At 33.6% G+C, this 26,049-nt stretch overlaps 4 protein-coding genes across 16 annotated transcripts in view; 3 read left to right on the top strand and 1 right to left on the bottom strand.

The window, feature by feature from the left end:
- Positions 1-1,276: 1,276 nt before the first annotated feature.
- Positions 1,277-2,474, top strand: LOC119640445 (anaphase-promoting complex subunit 8-like). Of its 2 annotated transcripts, XM_038038505.1 has the most exons (3): positions 1,277-1,511; positions 1,641-2,196; positions 2,439-2,474. In XM_038038505.1, the coding sequence occupies exons 2-3, from the start codon at positions 1,960-1,962 to the stop codon at positions 2,439-2,441; spliced, it is 240 nt and encodes a 79-aa protein (XP_037894433.1). In that variant the 5' UTR covers positions 1,277-1,511; positions 1,641-1,959; the 3' UTR covers positions 2,442-2,474. The 2 variants fall into 2 exon arrangements, with proteins under 2 accessions (XP_037894433.1, XP_037894432.1); XM_038038504.1 differs by lacking the exon at positions 2,439-2,474 and having other exon boundaries at positions 1,641-2,270.
- Positions 2,475-2,770: 296 nt separating this feature from the next.
- On the top strand, positions 2,771-10,034 carry LOC119640444 (probable phosphorylase b kinase regulatory subunit beta). Of its 5 annotated transcripts, none has more exons than XM_038038499.1 (17): positions 2,771-2,878; positions 2,931-3,070; positions 3,279-3,697; positions 3,756-3,885; positions 4,679-4,830; positions 4,888-5,060; positions 5,119-5,494; positions 5,688-5,714; positions 6,494-6,598; positions 6,681-7,110; positions 7,199-7,341; positions 7,406-7,873; positions 7,939-8,087; positions 8,147-8,419; positions 9,388-9,463; positions 9,534-9,873; positions 9,934-10,034. In XM_038038499.1, the coding sequence occupies exons 1-16, from the start codon at positions 2,859-2,861 to the stop codon at positions 9,708-9,710; spliced, it is 3,258 nt and encodes a 1,085-aa protein (XP_037894427.1). In that variant the 5' UTR covers positions 2,771-2,858; the 3' UTR covers positions 9,711-9,873; positions 9,934-10,034. The 5 variants fall into 5 exon arrangements, with proteins under 5 accessions (XP_037894427.1, XP_037894428.1, XP_037894429.1 ...); XM_038038500.1 differs by having other exon boundaries at positions 9,923-10,009; XM_038038501.1 differs by lacking the exons at positions 5,688-5,714; positions 9,934-10,034 and adding an exon at positions 6,110-6,124 and having other exon boundaries at positions 9,534-9,710.
- A 2,677-nt stretch (positions 10,035-12,711) lies between these two features.
- On the top strand, positions 12,712-16,457 carry LOC119640650 (protein Tob1). Its single transcript, XM_038038837.1, has 2 exons — positions 12,712-13,171; positions 15,200-16,457. The coding sequence occupies exon 2, from the start codon at positions 15,698-15,700 to the stop codon at positions 16,079-16,081; it is 384 nt and encodes a 127-aa protein (XP_037894765.1). The 5' UTR covers positions 12,712-13,171; positions 15,200-15,697; the 3' UTR covers positions 16,082-16,457.
- A 5,296-nt stretch (positions 16,458-21,753) lies between these two features.
- Positions 21,754-26,049, bottom strand: part of LOC119640352 (piezo-type mechanosensitive ion channel component) — a 48,872-nt gene continuing 44,576 nt past the window's right edge. For all 8 annotated transcript variants that reach the window (XM_038038311.1, XM_038038314.1, XM_038038312.1 and 5 more), the window contains 6 exons: positions 25,588-25,976; positions 24,973-25,529; positions 23,473-23,724; positions 23,214-23,409; positions 22,994-23,135; positions 21,754-22,593 (listed from right to left, as the gene is read on the bottom strand). In XM_038038311.1, coding sequence (XP_037894239.1) covers positions 22,396-22,593; positions 22,994-23,135; positions 23,214-23,409; positions 23,473-23,724; positions 24,973-25,529; positions 25,588-25,976 — 1,734 coding nt within the window. In that variant the 3' untranslated portion in view covers positions 21,754-22,395. The remainder of the gene's footprint in view (positions 22,594-22,993; positions 23,136-23,213; positions 23,410-23,472; positions 23,725-24,972; positions 25,530-25,587; positions 25,977-26,049) is intronic.

Genomic DNA, 26,049 nt, shown 5'->3' with positions numbered 1-26,049 from the left:
GGCTTTCCCTTTGGCCGAATGAAAGAAAATGTCTGGTAAATTAATTAATACATGCAAAAATGGAAAAGGGATATGACGAATAAGTTCTCCCCTTTTACCTATTTTTACTTTTGAACACATGTCACGGATGCCTGCGGGTAATGGTGGTAATTGATCAACAAGCACAGTGGAAGCCTTATGGCGGAAGCAGTCAGTTGATCAATTTGTGAGTCCTGACTGCTTGGGTGCGGCCCTTCGGGGAGTACTCGTGGTGGTTGTGGTTGGCGAGTTCCTAGTAAAATGGAACAATTGAGTGCAGCCAGGCCTCGCCATTCACCAGAGTGGGGTTTATTGTTCCATACACAATAAACTGTTCTGGACTCTGGTGCTGTTTAGGCCCCTACTCTGTGGGGATTGTCTAACTCGCCAGAGGGCGTAGTACGCTTAAAAGTGGTTTGGGCCACCGTGGGGTTAAGCCTTACAGGCAGGAACCCACGTTAAACCCTTGCCACAAATTCTGTCCAATTTGCCTTTCTATTGGGTTCTCAATTTAATTGCATTGTTGTCAAATGGCATTTGTGTTGACTAAAAAGACCAAATGGTTTTTATTTTCTTCTGTAATTGTTCTCTCTCAATTTTCTCTCAATTAGAGCTTCAAAGTTAATATTAACTTCAATGAAATTTCTTTTATTTTAATTTATTCAATAACTAATTTTATGTTTCGCGTCAATTTTTACGTCCGTCTTTCTTTTTTTCAATCTCGACGCAAAACGAAAATGCCGGAAATGACTTCTTTTCTTGAGATGTGGCTGCTTGATCAACAGCTGTTCGAAAAAAATCATTGCCAAACTCACGTTTGCTACATATAGCCAAAAAGTTCGAAGCTCGAACGTGAAAATTATATAACATCATACACAATCAGTGCCCTGGGGAGTAATCACCTATGAAAAATTTTGCATTTTCTGTTTTGTTTTTGACAAAAAGCTGGATACGAAAGTGAAGGCTAACTTTCAGCCAATTGACTACCCGCTTGGTTAGTGCGATTCATTTGTTAACATTGTGCTTTTCTCTGTGCTGTTCATTAATTGGTCAAAACATACAAAATATTTAATAACACTTCTGTTAAATATTAACTTGATTGGTTGAAAACGTGCTATAAACTAAATAATAATCAATAATATAATTAATTCTCTAATTAGAAAATTTCTCTATTTATACAATATACATATATGCAAATAGTAATTTGTTTCTATATTCGTTTAATTTTGTGCTCAACCTAAGAAAACCTTTGCTATATTCTGCAAATCTATTCACAAAATATACGGATGTGGACACATCAAAAAAATGAACGTTTGCCTACATTTTTTATGAATCAACGAAGAGGCAGCTGTGTTTATTATGCAAAACAGGCTGGTCACTATATGTACAACTTTATCTTGTTTTGCATTTTGCGAAAAGAATTACAATCGCTAGGACTAAGAAACCTTATGTTTTCTTGGTTTTAAAACATTACTGTGTCGCCCTGTCTTTATGTAAGATAATAATGCTTTTTAATTTTTTTTTGTCTTTTCACATTGTTTAATTTAAGTATAAATATCGGCGGCTTTGCAATTTAACAGTTTATTCTTGCTTTGCCTTTTTAACAGATTATTCCACTACAGCTTTGCCTAGTGAAAATTGCCCAAAAACTCGAGAAGAAAAATTTTTCGTAGTCGGAGTTGGTTTGGTGGCACTTGGAATAAACAAAAAATCGTTTATCGTTGGAACACCTAAAATATTTATATAGTATTTTAGAAAAAAATACAACAGTATCCTAGAGGTTTAATAGGTTTGCTGGTAGAATCAAGTATAGCGGAAATTATAATATGGGGTGATCAACATGACAACTCGGTTTTCGCTTAATAACTCGCTCTTTATAATTAGGTGTTAATTATTTTCCTTTTTCCAGCCTTTTGCCAAAGATTTCAAACTTGGTAAATAATGGAGGATGACTTCTTTAACGTACTCGAGGCTAAAAGAGAGTTAAGACAGGGTATAGTGGGATGTCAGAAACGTGGTTTAGTGTACAGCGTCAAATGGTTAGCTGAAATGTGCCACGGCTTTGCGGACGTGGATACTGACGGCGAGGATGAAAAAGATAATTTCGATATTAAAATGCTGGAAGGCATAGCACCAAAAGAATATGATAATTATTTTCTGGCTAAAAGTTACTTTGATGTACGTGAATATAATAGAGCAAAAGCGACCAAGTCAAGGAAAAAGAATCGGAAACAATCAGGAAATCAATAACAATTCCTTTTATATATATTTTTATATATATTGATAAAGTTACACAAAAGAAATAGAGACGGAGTCGTGCGTACATGTCTGCTATTTTTATTTTTTCTATACACAATTTTAGTCTCTTAAAATATGGTCAAGAAATGGAATATTAAAGTAGATATTTTGGAATTTTCTAGTAGGAAAGATGAATTTTATTTCTTTAAAAAAGAATATTGGAGAAATGTAGTAAATGAAGATGAAAGTGATAATTACGATAGCTCTGATATTGACTTACTTCCTGACAAAAAAAAAACTTGTTATGCCGTTGATAATGAGCTTCGAACTTTTTGGCGATATGTACTGTAGCAAACGTGAGCATGGCAATGATTTTTTTCGAACAGCTGTTGATCAAGCAGCCACATCTCAAGAAAAGAAGTCATATCCTGCATTTCCGTTTTGCGTCGAGAAAAAAGAAAGACGGACGTAAAAATTGACGCGAAACATAAAATTAGTTATTGAATAAATTAAAGTAAAAAAAATTTCATTGAAGTTAATATTAACTTTGAAGCTCTAATTGAGAGAAAATTAGAGAGAACATTTACAGAAGAAAATAAAAAATGAAAGAGCCTCCAAAAACGTAAGCTTTGCAAAATTAAAAGAAACTACCTATAAAAAATAATGCTTAACAGATTAACCACAACGTGCAGCGGAATTGCCTCTAACACAACAGAGAGGCAAAGCAGCTTAGAAGATATTAATTTGGATCAATTCCTGAAAACTTCTAATTATGAAGATACAGTGAAGCAATTGGATATCTATTATGGCATAGGTGAGGAAATATTTGCTTAATTCTAAGTAATTATATAACAATCATACACTACATATCTGTAATATACAGTTGATTGTGTTTGTTTATTTATCTGTTTTGTTTTGATTTTTTGCGTAAACAATTACGCGAGTTCAACGTACGCTTTATATGAATTAAAATGTAAACAATTATCAGTTAAAAAGAAAATAGGCTTTGTTTTTACTTGAAGTTAAACGTCAACTTTTACGCCACCAAAGTCCCATTACTGGCCTCTTCCCGGTTATGAGCACTGATCAGGAGGTGGGTTCGGTGCGTGATAGCGTTTACTGTGCAGCTGCTGTTTGGAGTTTATATCAAGCTTATAGACGAATAGACGATGATCGTGGTAAATCTTATGAGCTAGGCCAATCAACAGTGAAGTGCATGCGTGGTATATTACAATGCTGGATAAAACAAGCTTGTCGTGTCGAACTTTTCAAACAGAGACAATCCAATCAACATGCTCTTCATAGTAAATTTCATTTGCACACTGGGGAGGAAATATACTCCGACGATTTTTACAACCATTTGCAAATAGATGTGGTCTCTTTGTATATAATTTTTTTAGTTCAAATGATTACTTCGGGTTTGCAAATTATCTATACGCAGGTAAATTAACATGAACAATGCTTTTTACATTATTAAAAATTAAATATTTTTGTTAAAGGATGAAGTGGCTTTTATCCAAAATTTGGTATACTATGTCGAAAGAGCTTATCGTACCCCAGATTTTGGCATGTGGGAACGTGGCTCAAAGTATAATAATGGCACCCCCGAAATCCATGCTTCTTCAATAGGTTGGTTCAATTATTTAATATATTCGTTCTTTTTGAAAAATTTCTATATCATAATTTTGTCGATACCGAAAATAAATGGGCAAATTCGAAAAAAATATTGCAACAATTTTCGTGCTCATCAATGAATTAATTGATTTCCGAAAGCTTTTTATGTTAGGTGCACTAGAGCTTATTTTTCTAAATTTGTTTTGGATTAAAATATTAAGCTTGTGTTTCATATTCTGTGTATACAAAAATGTTGAATAATGCTATTATCGTATCAAAATGGCCACCCATAATTGAGGATGGTTTCGATGTGATAGGGATCTACTCATGCAGAACAGAACAGCGTCCAGAAAGCAAAACTGCCGTGAAGGGAAATCTTAGTCAGATATTTTAGTGTATAGAGCTGCTGATGTTTTTGACTTGAAAGATCATGCAACTTATTTTCGACAAAAAGAAGAATCATATTAATATTGATTTTTCCGATTCGTCTCTATACCCTTCCTTCCTTCCTCAAAGTTCACAAGTCAGTAAATATGGCAGAAGGCATTTAGAATCATTCGCTGATGCCACACAAGTATATTCCAAGAAGAAGTTCAAAATCCTACTGAGGATTGCTTATGAAGATGAATAGATTAAACTTTATTTAAAGAAAATTGGAGCCTATTTTGAAGGAAATATTGACACATGCTCAAAATATGTGACTGACACATTTCCATCTTTCGACAAACGAAGTATTACAAATGGCTAAAAATCATCGACTGTATCAAAACAAATTATCTTTATACATATATTTTGGATATGCTAAAAGGTATGGCAAAATCTGCTTTGGAAGCCATCAATGGTTGTAATCTGTTTGGTGAAAAAGGGGCTTCGTGGAGTGTCGTTTATGTGGATATCGATGCCCACAACCGCAATCGTAGCATTTTTGAAACCATGCTACCAAGAGAATCAAGTTCCAAGGTGTTTTAACAAATGAAAGCGAAAAAGAACCTTTTTTAATGTTTTGTAAATTTTCAGGGTGTGGACTCCTCTTTACTGCTTACCTTATCATTTCCGGCTTTTGCATCGCATGAAGAACGTTTAGTGGAACAAACTAAACAAAATGTTATCAGTCGCTTGCGTAGCAAAAAGGGTTTTAAGCGCTTCAGTCGTGACGGCTTTCTTAGCAAAGTTGAAGATAAATCCCGAAGGTATTTTTAACTCCTTTCTTCCTTTGTCTCTTATACAGAATAATTGTTCTCCTATTAGATATTATCATACCGGTGAAATTAAAGATTTTGAGGGGTATGAGTGCGAATGGCCCCTATTTTTTATAGCTATGATAATTGACGGCGTTTTCAAGAATAATAATGAACAAATTGAAGAATATCAAAATGAATTGAGGAAGTGTTTACATACCGATGCCTATAGTGATCCGGTGGTGACAATGTATTACGCTCCAGACGGTGAGGGTTCTTATATTAAGGCGCCCTCGCAGTCGCTTTTCCTTTGGGGCCAATCTATGTTTATAATAGCTCAACTTTTAACGGCTGGTCTTCTGCATATTAATGAACTAGATCCGATTCGCAGGTATCTACCTAGCTACAATCGCCCCAGAAGAGCTGGGCGTTATTCAGCGTTCCAGGTAAATTTCTCCGAATCAATGTAGTGCTTTCGAAGACGTGTTTATTTATTTTGTCATATCTGGTTTATCCTTTATATTTGTTTAAAAATACCTTTTAAATTCCTTCTATTCCACAAACTTTTTCGTTTGTTTACGCAAAAATTGATCATTTTAATCATTTTAACAAATACCAAAATTGAACAAAATTGGCCAGGGAAAAATGTTCGAAGAAACGCCTGATGTAAGTTTGAAAGTCTGTAAACTTGTACTTATTGAATTTTACCTTATTTCTAACATGACAAAATTTTGAAATTAATATCAAACTATTTGCAAAAACATTTCCCCTCATTGCTGTTAAATGTTTTTTAAAATTTCTATGTAATGTAATTTTCCGCTTTTGTAGGAAGGTTGGCAAGAAAAAAATTTTAATTTTCTCTCTCGCTGCCTCTTTTTTTACTATTTACACTAATTGCTATTGCGCAACCAAATGGTTATGTTTCTAAATTAAGCGTGAAACGAGTCGCAACCAAATGGTTATGAGCCTGAAGCTTTATTTCTTGCCAAGCTCTTACTTCTTTATTTAAAATGAAAATTTAAAAAAAAAAAAATTTATTTTTACATATATTTGACAAACAGGCTAAACCCTGCACTGTAAGTAGTTTCGCATGAATTTTGGTTTGATTTTAGTAAATTGCAAATAATATTTTGACTATAATAATAACGACAACTAACCTTACTTTTAATCGTCTTAAATCGTCAGTGTCTATATGCTGACGTATTTTTTGCTTTGCTGACTAAAATGCCTCCCCCTTCTGGTGGCGCAAAAAAATATTTCTTTCTTTTTCTTAACTAATCGGCCCTTTATGCGCGGTTTATTTACGTCAGTTGAGCAATTTCTTAACTTTTCGTTATCTTTTTTCAATAAACTAACAATTTTTGTAGCTTTATTTGAACGAGATTAATATCTATATAAATATTACGTCGCTCATTTAGTTACTCTCTCAAGTTATTTTTTTTTAGGGTACAGCTACCGATTTGGTAGTGCAAATAGTTTTAATTGCGGAATCCTTGCGTTTACAAGCTATGATGGCAACTTATGGTATTCAGACCCAAACACCACATGAGGTAAGCTTTCAGAATGTCGCCGTTCAGATATCTACTTAGTTAGTGTAAAGTGCTTATTCGCGTTTTCTTTCTTTCTTTTTAGGTCGAGCCTATTCAGATATGGTCCTCTACTGAACTGATTAAAGTTTACCAACACTTGGGTGTTAACCACAAAATTGGCTTATCTGGTCGCCCTCCCCGACCTGTCGGTTCTTTGGGTACCAGTAAAGTTTACCGTATTTGCGGTATGACGGTGTTGTGTTATCCTCTGATATTTGAAGTATCCGACTTTTATTTGTATCGCGATATGGCTTTGCTGATCGACGACATAAAAACTGAATTACAATTTGTCGGTAAATACTGGCGTTTATCTGGACGGCCTACGGTCTGTTTATTAATAAGAGAAGAACATATGCGAGACCCTCAATTCAAAGAAATGCTGGATCTGTTAGCTATGTTAAAAAAGGGCTATTGTGACGGCATGAAAGTGAGAATCGGTAGATTGCAAAATTTAATTAGCAGTTCATGTACAGGTAAGAACGAAATATATCGCAAATGGTAATTACTAATCAAGTTTTTTTGTTTTTCATGCTTTCTGGTCTTTTTCTTTTTTTAATATAGAACACTTGGATTTTATGAATCAAATCAATTTACCGAATAAAGAAAATTCTTTTACCCAAGTCAATCATGAGTATGTAGGTTACCAATCTCTTACCGATGTGCCTAAAGCACAAACCTATAATGAGCAAAAAATATCTGTAGAGGTAAAGGAAATGCCAAAATATTTTCGTATGTAAATCTGGTAAATTATTTTTTTTCTTTTTCCAGCACTACAAACACAAATCGAGAAATGAAATCATAGAAGCTTTACGTCACATGGAATCAATTTATTGCCTTTGTCAATTATGGGGTATTCTACTGAATCGTGAGGGTCCTAATTTCGAAGTAAACGGTTTGACGGTAACGCAGGCTCTAACGCAATTATATCATCGCGCAGGCTCTTTACGTTATTGGCGTGCGGTACGCCATTGTTCTTCGTTGCTGCATCATATAGTCGACTCTATAAGTCCATTCATAACGACTGTTTTGGTAAACGGTAAAGAAGTTACGGTGGGAGTGATAGGGCAAAAAGAAACTGTATTTGATAAGCCTATGACACCAGCTGAAATCCAAGAGGTTATGTACACCACTGTTCAACCATATGACGTAATACAGGCGGTATTGCAACAAGAGGTTGTCCTCTACTGCGGCCGCTTGATTGCTACAAATCCTTATATGTTCAGAGGTATATTAAAGGTAAGTATAGGTTATGCAATAAAATGTAACTTTTTTTGCTACTAAAAATGGATAACTTTTGCCAGATTCGTGTTGGATGGGTCTTAGAGGCAATACGTATTTACTTGCAAATTTCAGGACAAGCTTCTATTGACTTGGATAATTTGTCGCCTTATCAGGTGCGTATATTATTGCAAAAAGTGCTAACAGTTAGTGAATGGGCAACTGAAGAAAGGTAATTTTATTATATACTTCTTACTACAAAATAGTAGTAAATTCTGTTCTATCGTGCAGACTTACTCCGTTACAACGTCGCCAATTGGAGGGATGTTTATGTCGAGTACCTAAACATTTCTATAATAAAATTTGGGAAATTTTACAAAGAACACCACTAGGTATCAGCACTCAAGGTCACTTATTGCCTGCCGCACCTACTTTAATTAATATGAGTCGTGGGGAATTGACCTTCTCTTTGTTAGTCGAAGAGACATTAATATGCATTGATAAGCCAGAACGACGACAAATTATCGTAGAGCTGTTGTGTATAATAGCTACAATATTAAGTCGGTATGTCTGCTTAAAGTTATTTATGTAAGCTATAATTTATTGCAGTTGGTCAAGTCGGTCTTGTTAGAGTTGTGCAAAAATATAGAGTGTCGTAAGTTGTTTCGTCAAAAGTCTGTCAACTTGTATAGATTACTTAAATTGCCAGTCTTCTTAATATAGACTACAATCAAAGGCGAACGCGAAGTCCTGCTCAGCCAGGCCATTGTGTCATCCCTGATTGACACATCAATTAGCTTAAAGTTTATCGGAATCGATAACGTGGTTGCACTCCGTAGTCAGTATAGCTTCCAGCAAATTGCAGCTGCAAATCGTACCTGTACTCCTTTTTTTAGATTAGTGGTCGCCACAACAGAACACAGCCATTACAGGAAGTTGCCTACTTTTCATGGACGAACCGCAATGCGACTAGTTCTGTTGTCTCGTTCTAAATCTGGATCAGTAACAACACATTATCCACATGTTATGAATCCTAGTTTACGGTTAGCCTGCTGCAGCGAGAGAAAACGAACCAATATTTTTCGTAGTACAAAATATTTACAAACATATGCAAGAGTCCCGACAAATATTGTGCAACCTTTTATATTCATTACATATGATTTCCAAACGTGCCCAAGTTGATCTGACCGTGCCAGAGTGCTCTCGTAATACAAATCTAATTTTTCTAGCATTAGGAAAGTGTGGGGTATTACAAATAAAAATACTTGGATCATCTGGTATTTGCTCGGCAAATGTTATCTGTAGTTTACGTGTGCAGTTGAGTGTAGTGCAGCATAGGATTACAGCTTTCAAAAAGGATAACAGTTTCATTGCTCTAAAATTTGCTTCACATGAATTCGAATATATAAGAGGAGGTATACTTTCGCTCTTTATTTTAGAAGTTATAAGATTAAATAAGTAAAACGAGTTGCTTGCTATAGATTAAACTAATCCTCGTCTTAATTATTCAAATTTTTCCCATAATTTTGCAGAAATCCTGAGTTACATTTCAAGCAAGCCTTGGATTTAGATGAAATAATTATGGAAGCCTTTTTAATGTACTGCAAGGTTTGTAGAGTTAATAAAAAAAATTTTTTTTGGATATGTGGAAAAAAATTTACATTAGTTTCTTCCTTAGGATAATAATGTACAAGATCACGGTCACGATATGACACCCTTCTATTCTTTATTTTATAATGAATCGGCCGGCTATTTGGCCCGTGCAGCTGTTAACAAAATTTTGCAAGGTGGCGCCTTTTCGCCGCAGGAAGAAGATGGCCATCAACTACATGACGAAACATGTAAAATATCATAAAGTTACTTGTAAGCTGCCGTATATCGATGCAAGTGCGAATATACGAATGCACATTGTATATTAAAACAGCCTTACATACCCATATCCCATAGATGTGGTCTGTTTATATATAATTTTTTTAGTTCAAATGTTTACTTCGGGTTTGCAAATGATGTATACGCAGGTAAGTCAACATGAAGAATACTTTTTACATTATATTAAAAATTAAATAGTTTTCTTAAAGGATGAAGTGGCTTTTATTCAAAATTTGGTATACCATGTCGAAAGAGCTTATCGTACTCCAGATTAAAAGTAAGGAAACGTTTTATTTTTGGCCAAGGTATTGCAAAAAAGTTAGCTAAATGGATGATAATAGAACCAGATCATAATCAGTGTTTTGGTAATTGAAAGAACGATATCCGGTTGTTGGTTGTTGGCGTTGGTCTATATTACTGTCTAGCACGCATGCGGACAATTTCTTACGCGCCATCGAATTTAATAAAGCTAATTTTAATTCGATCCAAATTCTATTACTAAAACTTTTACTTTATTAAGGAAATGCCACTGAAATAAAATATAGAGAATAATAAATTATTTTATGAGTAAGTTTTTGAAGGTTTGAAGTTTTTGATGAATTTGGCGCAATAACAGGAATTTTAAGATTGATTTTTTAAAAACAAACCTGATAGCACACCGAACACAGACCTTAGAAACCTGTTCGCCTATTATTGACATAGTGCGGGAGCACTACTAATTCTTGCAGATTATGGAATTTATTAAATCACAACACACATTACGAAAAATAAATATATTAAATATGTTCTTGCTTGAATTTTCACAATATTTGACGACATGAAATTGTGTGAGCAAGAGGAAGAATTGAATTTTCACAATATTTGACGACCCGATATTGTGTGAGCAAGAGGGAGAATTGAGTTTTCACAATATTTGGCGACCCGAAGTAAATTAAGTTTGGTTATTTCGGATAACAATATTGCGGACATATCAGCGATATATATTTGGAATGGAAAAACAATATGTATTAGAATTTGAAAGTGCGCACTGGCAGTGGTATAAGCAAGATAGCGAAAAAATTTTCGAGTGACAATCAAAAGTTAAATAAAGTTGCCGGATGGTGAATATTATTTAAAGTATCTAATAAGACTTCGCTTTTAAAAACATGTAAAGATCTTAAAATTTAAAAAAAATTTTGTCAACGAGAAATAATTATATAAAAACGACCTTAACAATTCGATTTCCGTTTTTAATTGAAATTCGATTTTATTTAATTGTTGTCATTTTAAATGAAAAACGTCTATGCCTTATGTTAGTCGACCTTTCTTTCGTATTGTCTGCAGGAAAGAAAGACGGCTAAAGTCTTTTTTTCGCAACGGCAAGTTTTAATAGAAAATCCTTCGTACTGCAATAAATAACTACGACCAAAGACATGAGAACCGTTGCAAAGAAAGACAAAAACTATGACAACTCGAACTGTTTAGAACGAAAATGTCAACGACATCTTCTTGTCCGCCTTTACAACTGTCTATGAAAAACTTTATCGCGCTGTGACATCGGCTTCACAGGTTTCATACAAGCTACGAACGTATTTACTTTGAAAAGCAGCAACACATTGCAACATATTTGTGTTTTTTTACCCTTTTCTTTTAATTTTTTTCGCAATTGTTAACTACCTTCAACATCTAAGTCTACTCCTTAAATGAGGTTGAGTTTACGGAAACTGCGATTAGCTAAATTCTTCGCTAAGAGCTATTACCTAATTTCCCCTTGTAATTTTCCATTTCATCATCATTAAAAACTTCATAAATATATTCATAAACATCCCCAACCATAGAAAATATCTCCGACATACAAACTATTCCATACATTTCGTAAATATCTCAGACAATTCAAATATGTAAAGAAAAACTCAAGAAAGAAGCACGCAAGAAATTTTCTGATTCTGATTGTGTTAGTGTTTATTCTCAAAAGTTTTGTGTGATAGTTTTGTCTCTGTTCTATATGCAAGTCTATTACAGCGTTTCTAGAAAAGTTTCTTTTACACATATCTTGTTTTCTTATTTACAACCTGTCAATATTTAGTAAAACATTTCATTTAAATATCAAATGTTTACATGATACATATTTGTCCGACGAAGTCTATAAGTTTTTTAAATTTCATTAATAAAATAAATAAATCCAACCGCATGCGACCCTAGATCTAACATTAACGTAAGCCGCATTCCATCAAAACTATGTGTGGGTGATGCTACCTATCCTACGCTGGAGGTTATCCAAAACATCCGTAGTATAGAGTATCGAAATTACTTTGTTGGGGGTGTTGGGAATAAAACACAGCCGAATACGTTTTTTTACGCACATGCTTAGTATTATTTGTGTTAGAGCAAAAGCCCTTTTTAGACGTTGAAACTTTATTTCAGTTGTCAAGATATCAATATTTCAGAGATTACAGCCGGTGCTAATCTGGTGAACATGGCAAAAAAGCAAAAATCAGAGAAGATTACGAAGACAAAGACAACAGCAAAACAGTGAGAATCCTTTAGTTAAAAGGATTTTGAATAGAGCTACAAATGAACTGTGCTTCTAGCCTTTAGCCTCTAGCTGAGATAAAAATGAAAAAGCTAACAATCTTTTAATTAACATCAAGCATGTTGGATAAACAATACTTATGGGAAACTACCTAAAACTTAAACGACTGTTCAGGCGAATTGTTTCCTAAGCAGAAAGGCCCGGAAGTCGACGTGGGAATTACATGGAAAAAACTACAAATTTTACTCAGTATCTTCAAAAAACTTTGCGGCCTAATAATTTTTGTGGAACTTCAAACACAGAAGTAATTTTGAAATTTCTAACACCACATTAAGAAAACCCCTGATTATGATTGCATAAGTGGAATAACTCTCTCTCATCTCCTTAATTTATTTTTTCTCACAATGTTGATTAAATTAATTTTCAACTCAGTCGTAATGGGCAGAAATGATTGTGGTGGCTAAAAAAATTTTGTCAGCTCGTACAGACTTATTACTTTACTGGTTAATTTTTCTAAAATATTTGAAGCTGGAGAGCGCCAGGAAAGTATCCTAGGCGAAATATTCTATATAATTTTTACATCAGATTTTCCTAACGCTGACAACATTTTAACTGGGACATATTCTGACGACTCAGCGTATTTGATGCCATAAGTGTTATCTTATACCGGGGGTTATTTATAGCTGGCTTAGGGCTGTCTAGAGGTCCAAGAAATTTATTCGTTAAAGTAACGGACCCTTCGCATTTTGGTGTTAGATCAAATATATATTCGTGGAATTCAAGAAGAGTACAAGATGGCCGTATTTGCGACGTTACTTCGTTATCCACAAACCACAAATTCATTTCAATAAAAATTTGCTTTGGATGAACGTTAAAATAAGTGATGAAAAATCTACAAATCTCGTTACGTCTACACTGTGGCAACCAACCATTGTGTAAGTATCATGGCTTATATATGTTGGGAGACAGTTTTTTATTTCCGTTTATTTTGAAGTCATATAATATTGTGATAAAATTGAAATAACATTTATCGATATGGGTAAAAAGAAACATAACTTCTAAGATATTTCAAAAAATTTTAAAACAAAAAATAAGTTACTTTGATATATAACAAGCTTTGTTCCTTGTAAAAAAAGAGATTATAGGTCAACAAATATTGACCCCGTTAGTTAATTCGTCCATAAATGCATTTTATGCAGGAATGTACTCCAACCTGATTAGACCTATGTCATGCAACTCCGGTGAACAGCCAGTAACTCTAATATTGAAATATTCCAATCTAAAACTCTCGGCCTTATTTTTAATGCCGCGTGTTTCGTTAACAACAAACGTATTCATGATAGCCTGGATTGTCCATTCATCAAATATCTATTTTTATTATTATTATTTTAGTTTTAGACTAATGAAATGAATTCTTAGACTGAAAAAAGACATTGAGCACTAGCAACACATTCTATCGGCTCATCAAATATCTAATTTGAAGCGTTTGTTCAAAATATATCGTCAGATTGAGGCAATGTCCGTTTTGGTTGAGTTTAATGAAATAAAACGATTGGAAAGATGAAGAGTTAGCGTTCTTTGTTCCTTAAATTATTTTAATCGATTTATTATTTATGCGTAAATTTTTAAGGTCATACAGTGTCTTTCATATACATATACATATACATATGTGTATAGTTTCATTTCTATATTCCGATTTTGTTTCCATTGTGGGACAACAGCCTATATTATTTTTCCCATTTTTTTTATCTTTTTGTATAGATTGTCAATTAAATATGTAATAAAAAAAAAAGAAAATTTAGTTATCAATCAGAACATATACTTCAAATCTCTCAGTAACTCTCTGTTCTGACACATACATGGCAAGAGCGTTGACAGACCAGTTCAACCTTAAAACGACACGTACCAGAATTTCTTGAGATTCTAGCCATTACATACATGCCTTACGTTCCTGAAATTTTGAAAGCTCGAAAAAAATTATTGTTAGGTTAGTTCATGCAACTTCTACTTGGAAATTCTTACGCTTTCGAATATATTGTGTGGATGATCTAGAGTAAAGCATCAAAAATATTCCCGTTACTGCCACGTTTCAGAAGTCAGACAGCTCTGATACATGCAAGACTATAACCCAAAACTATGCCAAAAATGTAATGTAATTTAATAAGATTTGCCTCGTGCTAGACATTAATACACATCAAAAGGGGAAAGATCGCTGAAGAGTGTAAAAACATCATTACAGCTTATATGTAAATGCCATATAATAACTTGTGAACCTTTTACCGCATTTTAGCAAATTTAAACGCGACTCATCTTACAATAGAATGTTTTGGATTTCTTTATATTACGGCAACGGTTTATGATTAATAAAAACCCTAATCTTATGGATCAAACCAGACATTCCACCATCGTGCCTCTGGCCGACTTTACTATTTTCCAAAACGGATTCTTTGAAGACAATTAGCATGAATTCACGCGATAAAATAAAATTTGAGAAACCAAGTGACTCGATGTCTTTAGTGTATTGTATCAAATGGTTGAATGGAAGTCAATAATAATAAGCAATAATTCAAAATGCCTTTTTGACAGAATGTAAATTTAAAAATGTTAATGGAGAGCTATCATTTATTTATAATTTGTTCAAGCTTTATGAAAATTTGTTTTTTTTGTATTATGTCTTATTATTGAGAGTAAAATGAAACGACAAACGATAGTTAATCTACAAGAAACCCCACTAAAATAAACGTTGAATAATGAAAAGTAAACTCGCGGTAAATACTTACATGTTTGAACGCATTTGTAATACTTACGGCCCGTCCAAGCCCTTGCGAAATTTTCAATTTGCAAATGTACACACTGTACACAAAGAGAAATGAAAAACCACGTTCCGCATAAGCCGAACTATAGATACCAATTAGTTGAGGTGCATACTAAAGAATAATTTTTCTCGTATTCATATCTTCTAGAAGTCGATCAAAACTTGAAAGAGTTCCATTGTCTCGAAAAGCTCATCTGTTGAAGTTCACAAGCAGTAATAGCAAAGGTTTGATGAAAGCCCTTTGGAAATCGAAATCTAAAAAAAAAGTTTTCTTCAATTGAAAAATAGTAATTATTTTTTGTCAAATGGCGTCGTAGGACGAACGGCCTGACAAAATAAATGTATTATCATTTTACGTTCGCGTACATAACAAATTACCCGCTATAGGCATTAAGTAATAGGATTGAACAAAAGAAAAGAAAAGCAGGTAAACAAAAAAGAAGAAAAAAATGTCATGTTTCAATTAACCGTAACCCAAGCTTATGGTTTTACAAATTCAAAAAACAAAAGAAGAAAATGAATAAAAGTGCCATTGACAGCATTTTTCAAAACTATAAAACGTTGACACTAGCACCGACAATACCTTAGCGTTAAACAGTACTTGCGACGGTTAAAATTGCTTTAAATTCTTTGGTCGTTACATATAATGCGAGGATCTACGATGCAAGAATGGATGAGTAATGAAATCGAACGTTTCTCATCAAAATTGGAACGCTATAAACCAACCGGTTCGGGTTATAATCGCATACAACCCATACGCCTATCGAAAAGTGTCGTTCATATGCTGAACAATCCCATGCCAAATCGAAGTAATCAAATTGAACAATCCAGCCAAGTCAGAACAGATATTACACAAAGAGAACAGCAGCCACCGCAACAGGGGCATTTACCACAGCAGCCGTCACCACCACCACCACCACCCGCATATCAACATCACCAACGTTCACGAGGTGTCCTGAGTCTAACGCCAAATGAATGGGAAGAAATGTATCCGACTGTGGAGTTTCACAATCATCGTACACAAATTTAAAAAAAAAAATTAAATAAAATAAAATTGTAAGATAAGTTGTTTATAGCATCGTGCTTGGAACCCTGCGACTATTTCTATGTCCTTATAAATACAAATAGCTATTGCCGTCGTCGTTATAATGCATTTTAGCATTGCCTTTGTTTTGTAATTTGTGTGAATTTTATTAATTTAATTAGTTTTTGTAAAAAAATTGTTTTCAATACATATGTGTACTAATTTCGCATACATCAGACTTATAACTAAACAAATTAATTAACTATTTATATATGAAATAATAAATCAATGTATGTATCAATGTATGAGTAAATTATTGTTATTATTATTATTATTATTATTGTTATATATGAGTAAATAAAAGCATCATTTGTTACTAAAAGTTAGTCGCTTTCTGCTTATGGCTGATATTGTGAGAGTCAAGTAAATTTGAAATTCTTTTTGCATCGCTCTCTCGTTTACGCTCATCGCGCAAGTCTATGGACGTAAAAGCAACAAGAAATAAGGATCGTGAAAAAATATGTTTGCTTTATTTACATGAAGACTTCAATTATTGAATCTATAGGTAATTCACTTGTGAAATCTCAAACCAAATCGTTGATCCAGTAATATTAAGGCGTCCTGCACAACTAATTCTCTATTTTTGGCACCTCACACGCTTACAGCTAAGGATTCCAATATAGTTTTGGCTGGAGGTTGTCAGAATTATTTGCTCCAATATCGCTTTTATGATCTCCAAGAATCTGTACTTACAAAGTCTATAATTTCGCCCCTCTATCCATCTATCCTTTCCCGGAATAGTAGCTCACTTTTTATTTAATTCATAGTCTCTTTCCTCATGACTTGCAATTATAACGAAGATTCCTCTATATTCTCTTTTATCGAAACAGCCTCATAGCTTTTGTGTTCTCTCAACCAATAGACGCTTGTATACTTTTAAAATAGAAGGCAATGCGTAATATTTGCGTAACGTAATAGAAGAAACGTTGTTATATAAGGAGCTACTTGACTACTTGTTCTTTCATTTTAATTATTTGTTGCTCCGCTCCGAGAAAAGTCTATCGCAATTTTCTATAGCCTTCGCTAATAAATGATTAAATTTTTCTATAGAGCGCAAAATTGTTGTCGAGAGACATGTTCAATGGGAAAATGAAGTAAATAAAGTGCTACTGTTAATGAACGTAAGACTATCTAATCTCGTTAACGATGGCAACTCGATTTCGATACTACCACCTAAAATAAAATGGCCTTATGAAAACTTCAAATTTTTTGGAAAAGCGTAAAAGTCGAATTGAAAAACTACTAAAAATCATGAAGATAGCCTATGCCTTCAATAGGTGAGTCCAATGTGAGATATAAAGACGTAAGCGTGAGACATACCCATGTTAACGTAACCAAGATCAATAATGTAAGGATTAAAAAATTAGTGAATTCTTTCGATTGTCAGTTGTAAACCGATCCACGGCTGCGCTTTTCGTTCACAAGGTACATAGCCGATTCTGTGAAGCCATTATGTCGAATCAATAACGCTTACATGGATCTATCTGCCATTTAAAAAAAATACACATAACAGCTAAGTATAGCAATATGTACTAGCGGTCCGCCGCTTAGTCAATGTATGTATTTATTATCGCGTTTTCAATATGAACGATTTTATGTCAGGGACAAAATACACATCCACACAAGTCGGCGGTTGGACTATGGCTGGCGTAGTTAGCCATATAGATCTTGTGTACACCGGACTTGTGATGGATTGTCTGCTCGCTTAAATTAAGTTATTCAGGAAAGTGTCTTTATGACAAATATTTGATTAAAACGAGCCCACGATTCCTTTCCAATAACGGATGAGTGTAGATGGATCACACATAATTGAACCGGCACAAAATGACTTATTATCAATGATACTTATAAGGCAATGAACGTCCTTGAATTGGCCGAAAGAGTACCAGTTACATATGAGCTGGGACAGACGGATAGGCGTCCAAACACACTTTGGGTAGTCGGTTCATTATTAGACATTGACCTTTGTATATACCGGAAGCATACATATACGTTGATAAATCATCCTGAAATCCAACCTTGGTTATGAATAATAAACATATTAAAATATCTGTTAATGGCTTTTTTTTAAATTTGCCTACAGAAAATTATGATAAATCAGTCTGTTACGACGAAGTAAAGAAATAACTAATGCAACGCCATCGCCTTGCTTTAATAACAGATATTTAAAGTTTTTTTTTAAACGTTTTTAATTATAGTTTTTATATATATATATATTTGAAAATTAAAAAAAAAATACAAACATATTAAATAACTTCGTTAAGACATTGAGTTTCATTTTTGTTCTCTTTTAGCTTTATATAATTTCTTAACACTTCATTTAATTCCTACAATTGTATTATTTTGATTTGGTTACATTATTATATTATACACTCGGCAATAGGTACTCTTAAAGTTATCCTTATGTTTTATGTAAATTAAATCAAGCTAATTTTATCACGAATAGCATTCATACGAAATATTTTTTTTAGTTAATTGCTGTTTTGATTTATTTATTTTTAATTTATTGACATTTTTTTACCTATTACGAGTGCGCATTGTAAGTATAAACTCTGATTATTTAAAAATGATAAAAAATTCGCCGGTTTTATGTGTTTTATAAAAAAGCTAATCACGGTATGATAAACGATTTATAAAAACTATCTAAAATTTTATTAATTTATAGACTAATAGTTATTTAAGCCGCTCTTAATTAACATAATTTATAATATTAATATTATTGTTTTACTTATTATTATAAACATATATACACATATTTAAATAGTTTAATTCGCTTAGATTTATTTTAATCAAATTAATTATAATAATTCAATTAATTTGAAGGAGTATTTGCACCGACAGACTTAAATGTCATAAAATAGGAAATCTTTTTGAATTCGCGTCAAAAGCGATTTCAAATTCAGAAAGCGTCCTTTTCATGAAGTCAGAAGTTTGAATCGAAGGAAAGTACATACTGAAAGCTTCGTAGAGCACACGTTATAACAAAGCAGTATATCTTTAATTTTTTCGCGGATGATGCCCTAAATTTGTCGAATTGAAATACGCAGCAGGCATACTGTAAAGTACGCATATTCTCAATCAGCGTAAATGTCAGAATTGAGATAAACATTTCTAAACGCTCATCCGTTGAGTCACAAAATAACATTTCCAGCGATAATCGATCGATGAAGATTACTGAAATATTAGCAATAAATCGAGTTAACAGTTCGTACAATGTAATAAAAGTGTTGCTTGCCAATGTCTAGATCTATAGCGGTGTGGTCAGATGAAACGTACTTTCTCCACAAAATCAGTATATTTGAGTGTAAAAGTTATTTGTTTCATTTGAACAATAATATGCTCCGCTTCTTAGTACATTTGCAATAGAAAACGAAAAGTGGAAGTATATGACTTTGACTAAATAATTTGCGAAAATCCGCCAACTGCACTAATTTATAAACTGACAAACCGATAGACGTCAAAATTCTGCCAGTCATTAGCCTGATAAAAAGGTTTTCATTGACATTCGAAGACCGCGTAGTTAATTTATAAATAATATAAATTACCCCTTGATTTATTGAAACGATAAGTATAGGTCAAGCGAAATCAAGTCTGAATGTTAAGTTGGTCAAGAATTTGCGTACACTTTATTAGTTCTCCGATGTGAAGCACAAATCTCATATGTAGGGGATGGATGCGATAATGTGAACACTGCTGCATAGCACCACATTCGTATGTTGGCAACACTATTTTGATGGGACCAAAGCGGCGCTCGGTTTACATGCCATATAGTCTTGATATTTCACTTTGTTATACCTTTTTTTCTGCGGCGCTTAAAACAAGCGGTCATTGGAGTCTGATCTCGCAGACTTCGAAAGAGAGCAAATCGTTGGTGCTCAGTTAGCAGCAACGTCTCCGACGAAGTCGGCTAAACTTTTTAACATTTGTCGAGCGACAAACTACAGTAATTGCGGTAAACTCAACGTTATAAAATATCATCGGCGAAGGAGAGAGAAATGAGCGAAACCCAATATGAACTGACAGAGAGCAACGAACATTAAAAAAGATTGTGGCCAGGCAACACAAAGTTACCGCCGGCAAGACTGACAGCAATCGTCAACACTCGCTTGAATAGGAGCTTCACGAGGGTTAGATTCGCTGAAGGGCTGTATTTGCGAAGCGGTGCCACGATCCTAAAACATGGCCACTTGATGATTGAAAGAATATGGTATGGTCCGATGAATTATACTTGACATTATTTCCTACAAATGCTTGGCTTTACGGCTGAAGAGTCCCAAAACAAGCCTACGCTCCGGAGTACCTGCTTATTACAGTCAAACAAGCTTCGTTATAGTATAGATAGGTGGCTTTATTATGGTATTCAGCTGTCTCTCTCGTTCACATCGCTGGCCGAATTATTGCGAATGAATATTTCGACACCCTCAACAATGCAGTTCTTACTAGCGTCAGCATATTGCTGCTAGATGCTGCCATACTCCAAAATTATAATGCGGCCTTACACAGCCAAAAAGGTTCAGCTATGGTTTGAGGGGCAGATTTCCATTTCCACGAGTCAATTCCGCGAACAATTGTTCGAATTGCAGTTATTCTGCAAACAAATGGTGGGCCAAAAACTTATTAATAAATAAATATTTCGTTATTGTCTTACTGCGTTCTTACTATTCCGTTCGTCCCCATTCATAGTTCGGCGGTAGAAGTAAAAATTTGTGCAGCCAAAGCTAAGAATCCCATTTGTTAAACCTTGTATAAGCTTCATATCATTAATTATTAACGAAGCAAGAACATGATCGATTCAAAAAATAGATACAAGTCTTCGCAACAAAAAAATCAATCAATATCAATTTAAAAGTTAAGTGTAAACAAAAGCAAGTCAAATTAATTAATTTAAATAGATAATTTGAAATATTTGCATTAAATTTCATCAAGATCAGTAATGGTTTAAGATATTTAAAGAGCTTTTCAATTTTTTGCTTCAACATTTTTTTAGAAAATAGTACCGACGTGTTTCTGCTCCCTTAATAATTAATTAAAATTGGGTAAATTACGAGGAGAGATATTACTTGAAAAATATTTTCTACTCTTTTAGCCGTAAAATTATATAATACATAATAATTTTTTTAATAAGCTATGAATACTAGGATACATCTGCAGGAAATACTTAGATTCAATTATATTATATACACATACAACTAACTGTTCAATCAATAGTAAATTATCGAAAACTTTATAAAAATATGCCGCTAGCAATAATATTGCACATGTTTTCGAATTGACAGCGGAAACTGAAAACAATAAATAGTGTCGCTTAAGTTATAGTATAAAAATAAACTTCTACTTAAGCAAGAAATATTTTAAATTTGCTAAGAAATAAAAATGTTTGAATTATATCTTGTTTTACAGTGACTTATTTTTTTTTATTTCATTTTTTTTTTTTTTTTTTGTTTTTGTTATAATTCTTTTGTATCAAAAAATGCTAAAAATCCCTGAATATGAGTTCACAATTATCTATTTATTGTTTTTATTACATATCCTTCTATACCACAATCAATTCTATTTATTTAGTTAGGTTATGAAGAGTAAAAAAAGGCATTTATATATACTAAAACATCAACAATTTTGGTAATTTTCATAATAACAACAATCATATATATACGCTTATAGGGTTAAAAAAAAAACAAATCCATAATTAGATCAAACAATGCTCTCAATGATTATTTAGAAACAAAATGGTACGGAAAACAAAAACAAAATAAGAACGACGGTATGTTAAGCTTAAAGCATAAAAGTGTACAAGACAAAAAATAGAAAACGGATAAAACGATGTGATAAACAAATAAGCAAAAATTATAGACAAGGGAAACATAACCTGAACGGAACATAAGTCATCTGTTATGTATTGTTTGTCTCTTTCTCTCTCTCATTCTTTTCAACGTTCTCCCAAGCCAATTTCTTGTCAAAACTTCATCAATTCCTTGTTGCTTATTATTATTTGAATTAATGTATCTTCTAAACTACGTTATTAGTATTTTCTTTTCTTGGTTTTAACTTAATTTGTCATCGGCAGTTTATAAACGAAGTCTTGCTCTCTGCAAAAATAGAATAAATGAAGAGAGAAAAGAAAGACTAACTTAATATATAAGGAATATGTGAAAGTGAATGTAATTGTCGAGAAATATTCTTCAATGTAGTATTAATATGGACGTGTGTTGGCATCGGTTTGGTTTCTTTGTTTTTTTTTTATTTTTATTTATTTTATGCATTTAAGACACTATCTGTTGGGGTTGAGGATGCTCGTTGCGTCGACCACTGCCTCTACTACGCACCGATTCTGTGTCAGTTTCATCCTCAGCATCATCACGCGGTCTCGTCACTTTAACCATAGTTTCAGGCGAACGGAATAAGAACATCAACTTTGCGTACACATCTTCTTCTAACATAAATTCTTTTGCTTCACGAACCTGAAAAGCAAAAATGACAATGACAAATATAATGAATTCTTTTAAAATAGCTTCACAGGATCGAAAGTCTTATATAAAAACAAGAGAAAATTGGCGATGCATTTACGAAATTTTCTCGAACACAATTTTGGGATTAATCTACGATTATTAAGTCAATTTAACATCTATACTGAAAACAGCTTTAAAAGCAACATTTGATAGTAGGTATTACGGATTCGCCCTAAAGCGAGTTATAGAGTTCTTGTTATCAACTTAGCTCGAACTTTTTTTGAAATGGTTCTCGTTATCGAGTAATGTTTAACGAATGATGTAATATCGATAAGGTCGTCTTTGTGTTTCACAGCGTGAGGTAGTTGGATAAGGAGGAGAGTAAATCGACCCCAGAACTTGTCTTACTTACCAAGTAAACATCAAGGCACAGTTGCAGCACCCTGTCGACGTAAGGCATATCTTCAAACTTAATTCTTAAGCTGGCACCGCCCAAAATAGTCTTCAAAAATTGTGAAGCAACAATAACGATTGAAGTATACAGACCAATAATTCTTTATGCAGAGAGAGAGAAAAGTAAGGTTTTTTTTTACCAAAAAAATGTTTTGTTCAAAACTTCTGACCAGACTTACCCGCCTGCTGTTAAAAAAGTTAATGCGGAAGGAAATTTTTTATCATTAAACGTGTAAATAGTAACACCTGACGTGCAATCGAAAGACGGCCACTGTTCTAGAATAACTGTATCGTCGTCGTCACCACACCAATCAGAAATCTCCCACCACTGAGTACTCCCGAACGTATTTATACTTAATTCCAAATCGCGAAATTCTAAAACGAAAAGAAGAGGAATGAAACAGACCAGTCTTTGGAAATTACTAAAGTCGAACTTACGATGACCGTTTAGCAACATTGGTATATACGAAAGATCACCTGTGTTGATTACTTTGATGAACTTCGGTACCAAGAGTGGCACCCTTACACTATGCGTCGACGAATTCCCCTCCAACATTGATATCATATTCTTCCTATCGGGGTAGCTCTCATTTAAGCCTTGCACAATTTCTGAACTGACCGTTACTAATTCATTACGGCTCGGAGATTTTCGTGTTATAGTGTACGCGAAACGTATATATAATGTGTTACCTGAGAGTAAAAGAGAGAATAATTTTCAAATTGAATTAAAATTGAATTGATTTATATAGCTTTCTCTGAAGCTAACAATTGGAATAACAGTTTTTTTCTGCACCTACCATCGAGAAGTAGCGTGAAATTAGATTTGCCCCGTATGCAAATTTGTAACTATATACATATATATCTGAAGCAAATCTAATATCTAAGCTAAGATTACAAGTCGATTTAATTTCCATTCCATTTGCCTCTTCGGCTAAATTGTCTATTGTTGAAAAATTTGTTGTCGCAAGATTCACTGTAAAAACACAAGCCCGCTACGTTTAAAAACAAAGCTATTAGAAAGACTAAAAACCTTAATATATGGTGGATTACTAACGCTGATCGAAAATCAATATTTCGAAAAATTTGCCAAAAATGCATAGCTTAACCTATCCCATACGTGTCAATTTTCGCTTTAGAGCGAATACAACTCAACTTAAATTTAGCGCAAAGACTTAATCATCACAGATTGCCCCAGTCGCAGTCGCATACAGTTGTCATATTTCTTATGGAGCCAGCAAAAGTTATGGCGACAGAAATCTGAATAAGAATGCATTACGTACTTTTACGTACCTTTGGATTCAGAAATTTAAACGTTCTATCTGGGCTTTTATAATGGAGGCGAAGATTTGTTTGACCTTGAAACTTCTTTTTTTCGGGAACCAAATTATTTACGCAGTAGTCTGACGCGAATTTAATGAAAAAGAAAGATTTGCCCCGGATAGAAATGCTAGCAATTTTATGATATATATATATATAAGTATTTGCGTAATATGTTAATAAAGCAATAAACTTTGATAGAACATTTAAAAGGCACTTGCATACATGCGACCCAACTCTGAGGTTCGTTTCTTGGTTCTGCCTGTCCCTACGATAAAAAAAAAGAGAATTTCTATATTTCCCTTTTTTACACTTTTACTTAATAAAAAAGTCTTCAAGTCAAGCTCAAAAATAAGTAAAACCCAAGAGTTTGTTTATAAATAAAAGAAAACTAAATAGAACAGAGCCTATAAATAAAGGTTAAATTTGTACAATTACCTACAAATCATATACAAATATGCTTGGGAATATGTAGGACATACGATGTATATGATAGGACTATAACCGTTAATAATGCGTTAACTTAGAATTAAAAATATTGCAGAGAAACTGTTGTAAGCATTAAAAGATTTAAACCATATCGAATGTAACTTTTTTTACTACTAATATAGAATGGCTTACTACTATTTGTCAAGTCAGCAATCAGCTTTTTCTTATCCGGTGGCGCTATATTCCACATTGATGGTGAATTTGCACTTAGCTTTGTGACTGCAACATCGGGCGCATTGTAGCCCACTAAAAATGATTGCGCACCTCGCTCCGCTGCATACAAGTTCTTTATCTTATCAAACATTGCATCATCAAAGGGAGAAGTACTTTCTCTAGTAGTGGCGGTGTATATAGGATCAAAGGAGCCAAGACGTATGGAAACACTGACCTCCGTGGGTATATTCGGCTCACCCACAGCATTAAAGAGAGCAAAAAGTATGAGTGGCAGCCAAATTAAAGTGACTATGACCAAAAATAGCACACCGCCAACCATTACTTTTAAGTAGAGAGCTTTGGGTGTTGCACGGGGTGCTGGAAAATCTGCTTCCATTTGTCTAACACATTTATACGAATAAACCAGAGCAAACATATCCTCCATTTTTAACCACTCGAAAAGAGTCATTGTTGTTTCGATACACAACCAATCTAATATTGTGCGCAATTCGAAAAGGAACGGCATCAGCAGGTAACTAAAAATTATGTAAATATTTCTCACATGCATTACATTATGAGAACCAATTTTCTTACATTTTAAAAACCACCATGTTTAGCACTGTAAAGCTTTTTGTTAAGAAATTACCAAGTATACGGTTAGGATAGCCGCATTTAATTTGGTATGCTGAGGCTAATAAATAAAAACATTTAAATAAGTAAAATATTATGGGCGGAGCTGAGCTGTAGAAAGGACGTGCGGTAACCCATGGTAGAAGCAAAAACATCCACACATGTACCCCTACCACCGATATATAATGGAACACGATCTTAACCCTTAAGGCTTTACGCAAATACACTACGCGATCAATAATTATAAGTAAAAATTGAACCAACAACATGATTAAAAATGATACTGGAACTTTATTCTCAGATAAATAAGATTGAACACCACCACCTTCTTCGCCTGGTTCTGCCTGCCTGGACTATTTTAAAAAACATTGAAATAGAGCCAAAAATTATTCAGTTTATATTCAGTTCATTTACAAAGTAATATAA

The sequence above is a fragment of the Glossina fuscipes genome, unplaced genomic scaffold (assembly GCF_014805625.2).
Source record: "Glossina fuscipes isolate IAEA_lab_2018 unplaced genomic scaffold, Yale_Gfus_2 121, whole genome shotgun sequence".
NCBI lineage: Eukaryota > Metazoa > Arthropoda > Insecta > Diptera > Glossinidae > Glossina > Glossina fuscipes.
The sequence above is the reverse complement of the archived record's forward strand: the minus strand, read 5'-3'. Positions and strand labels throughout refer to the sequence as shown.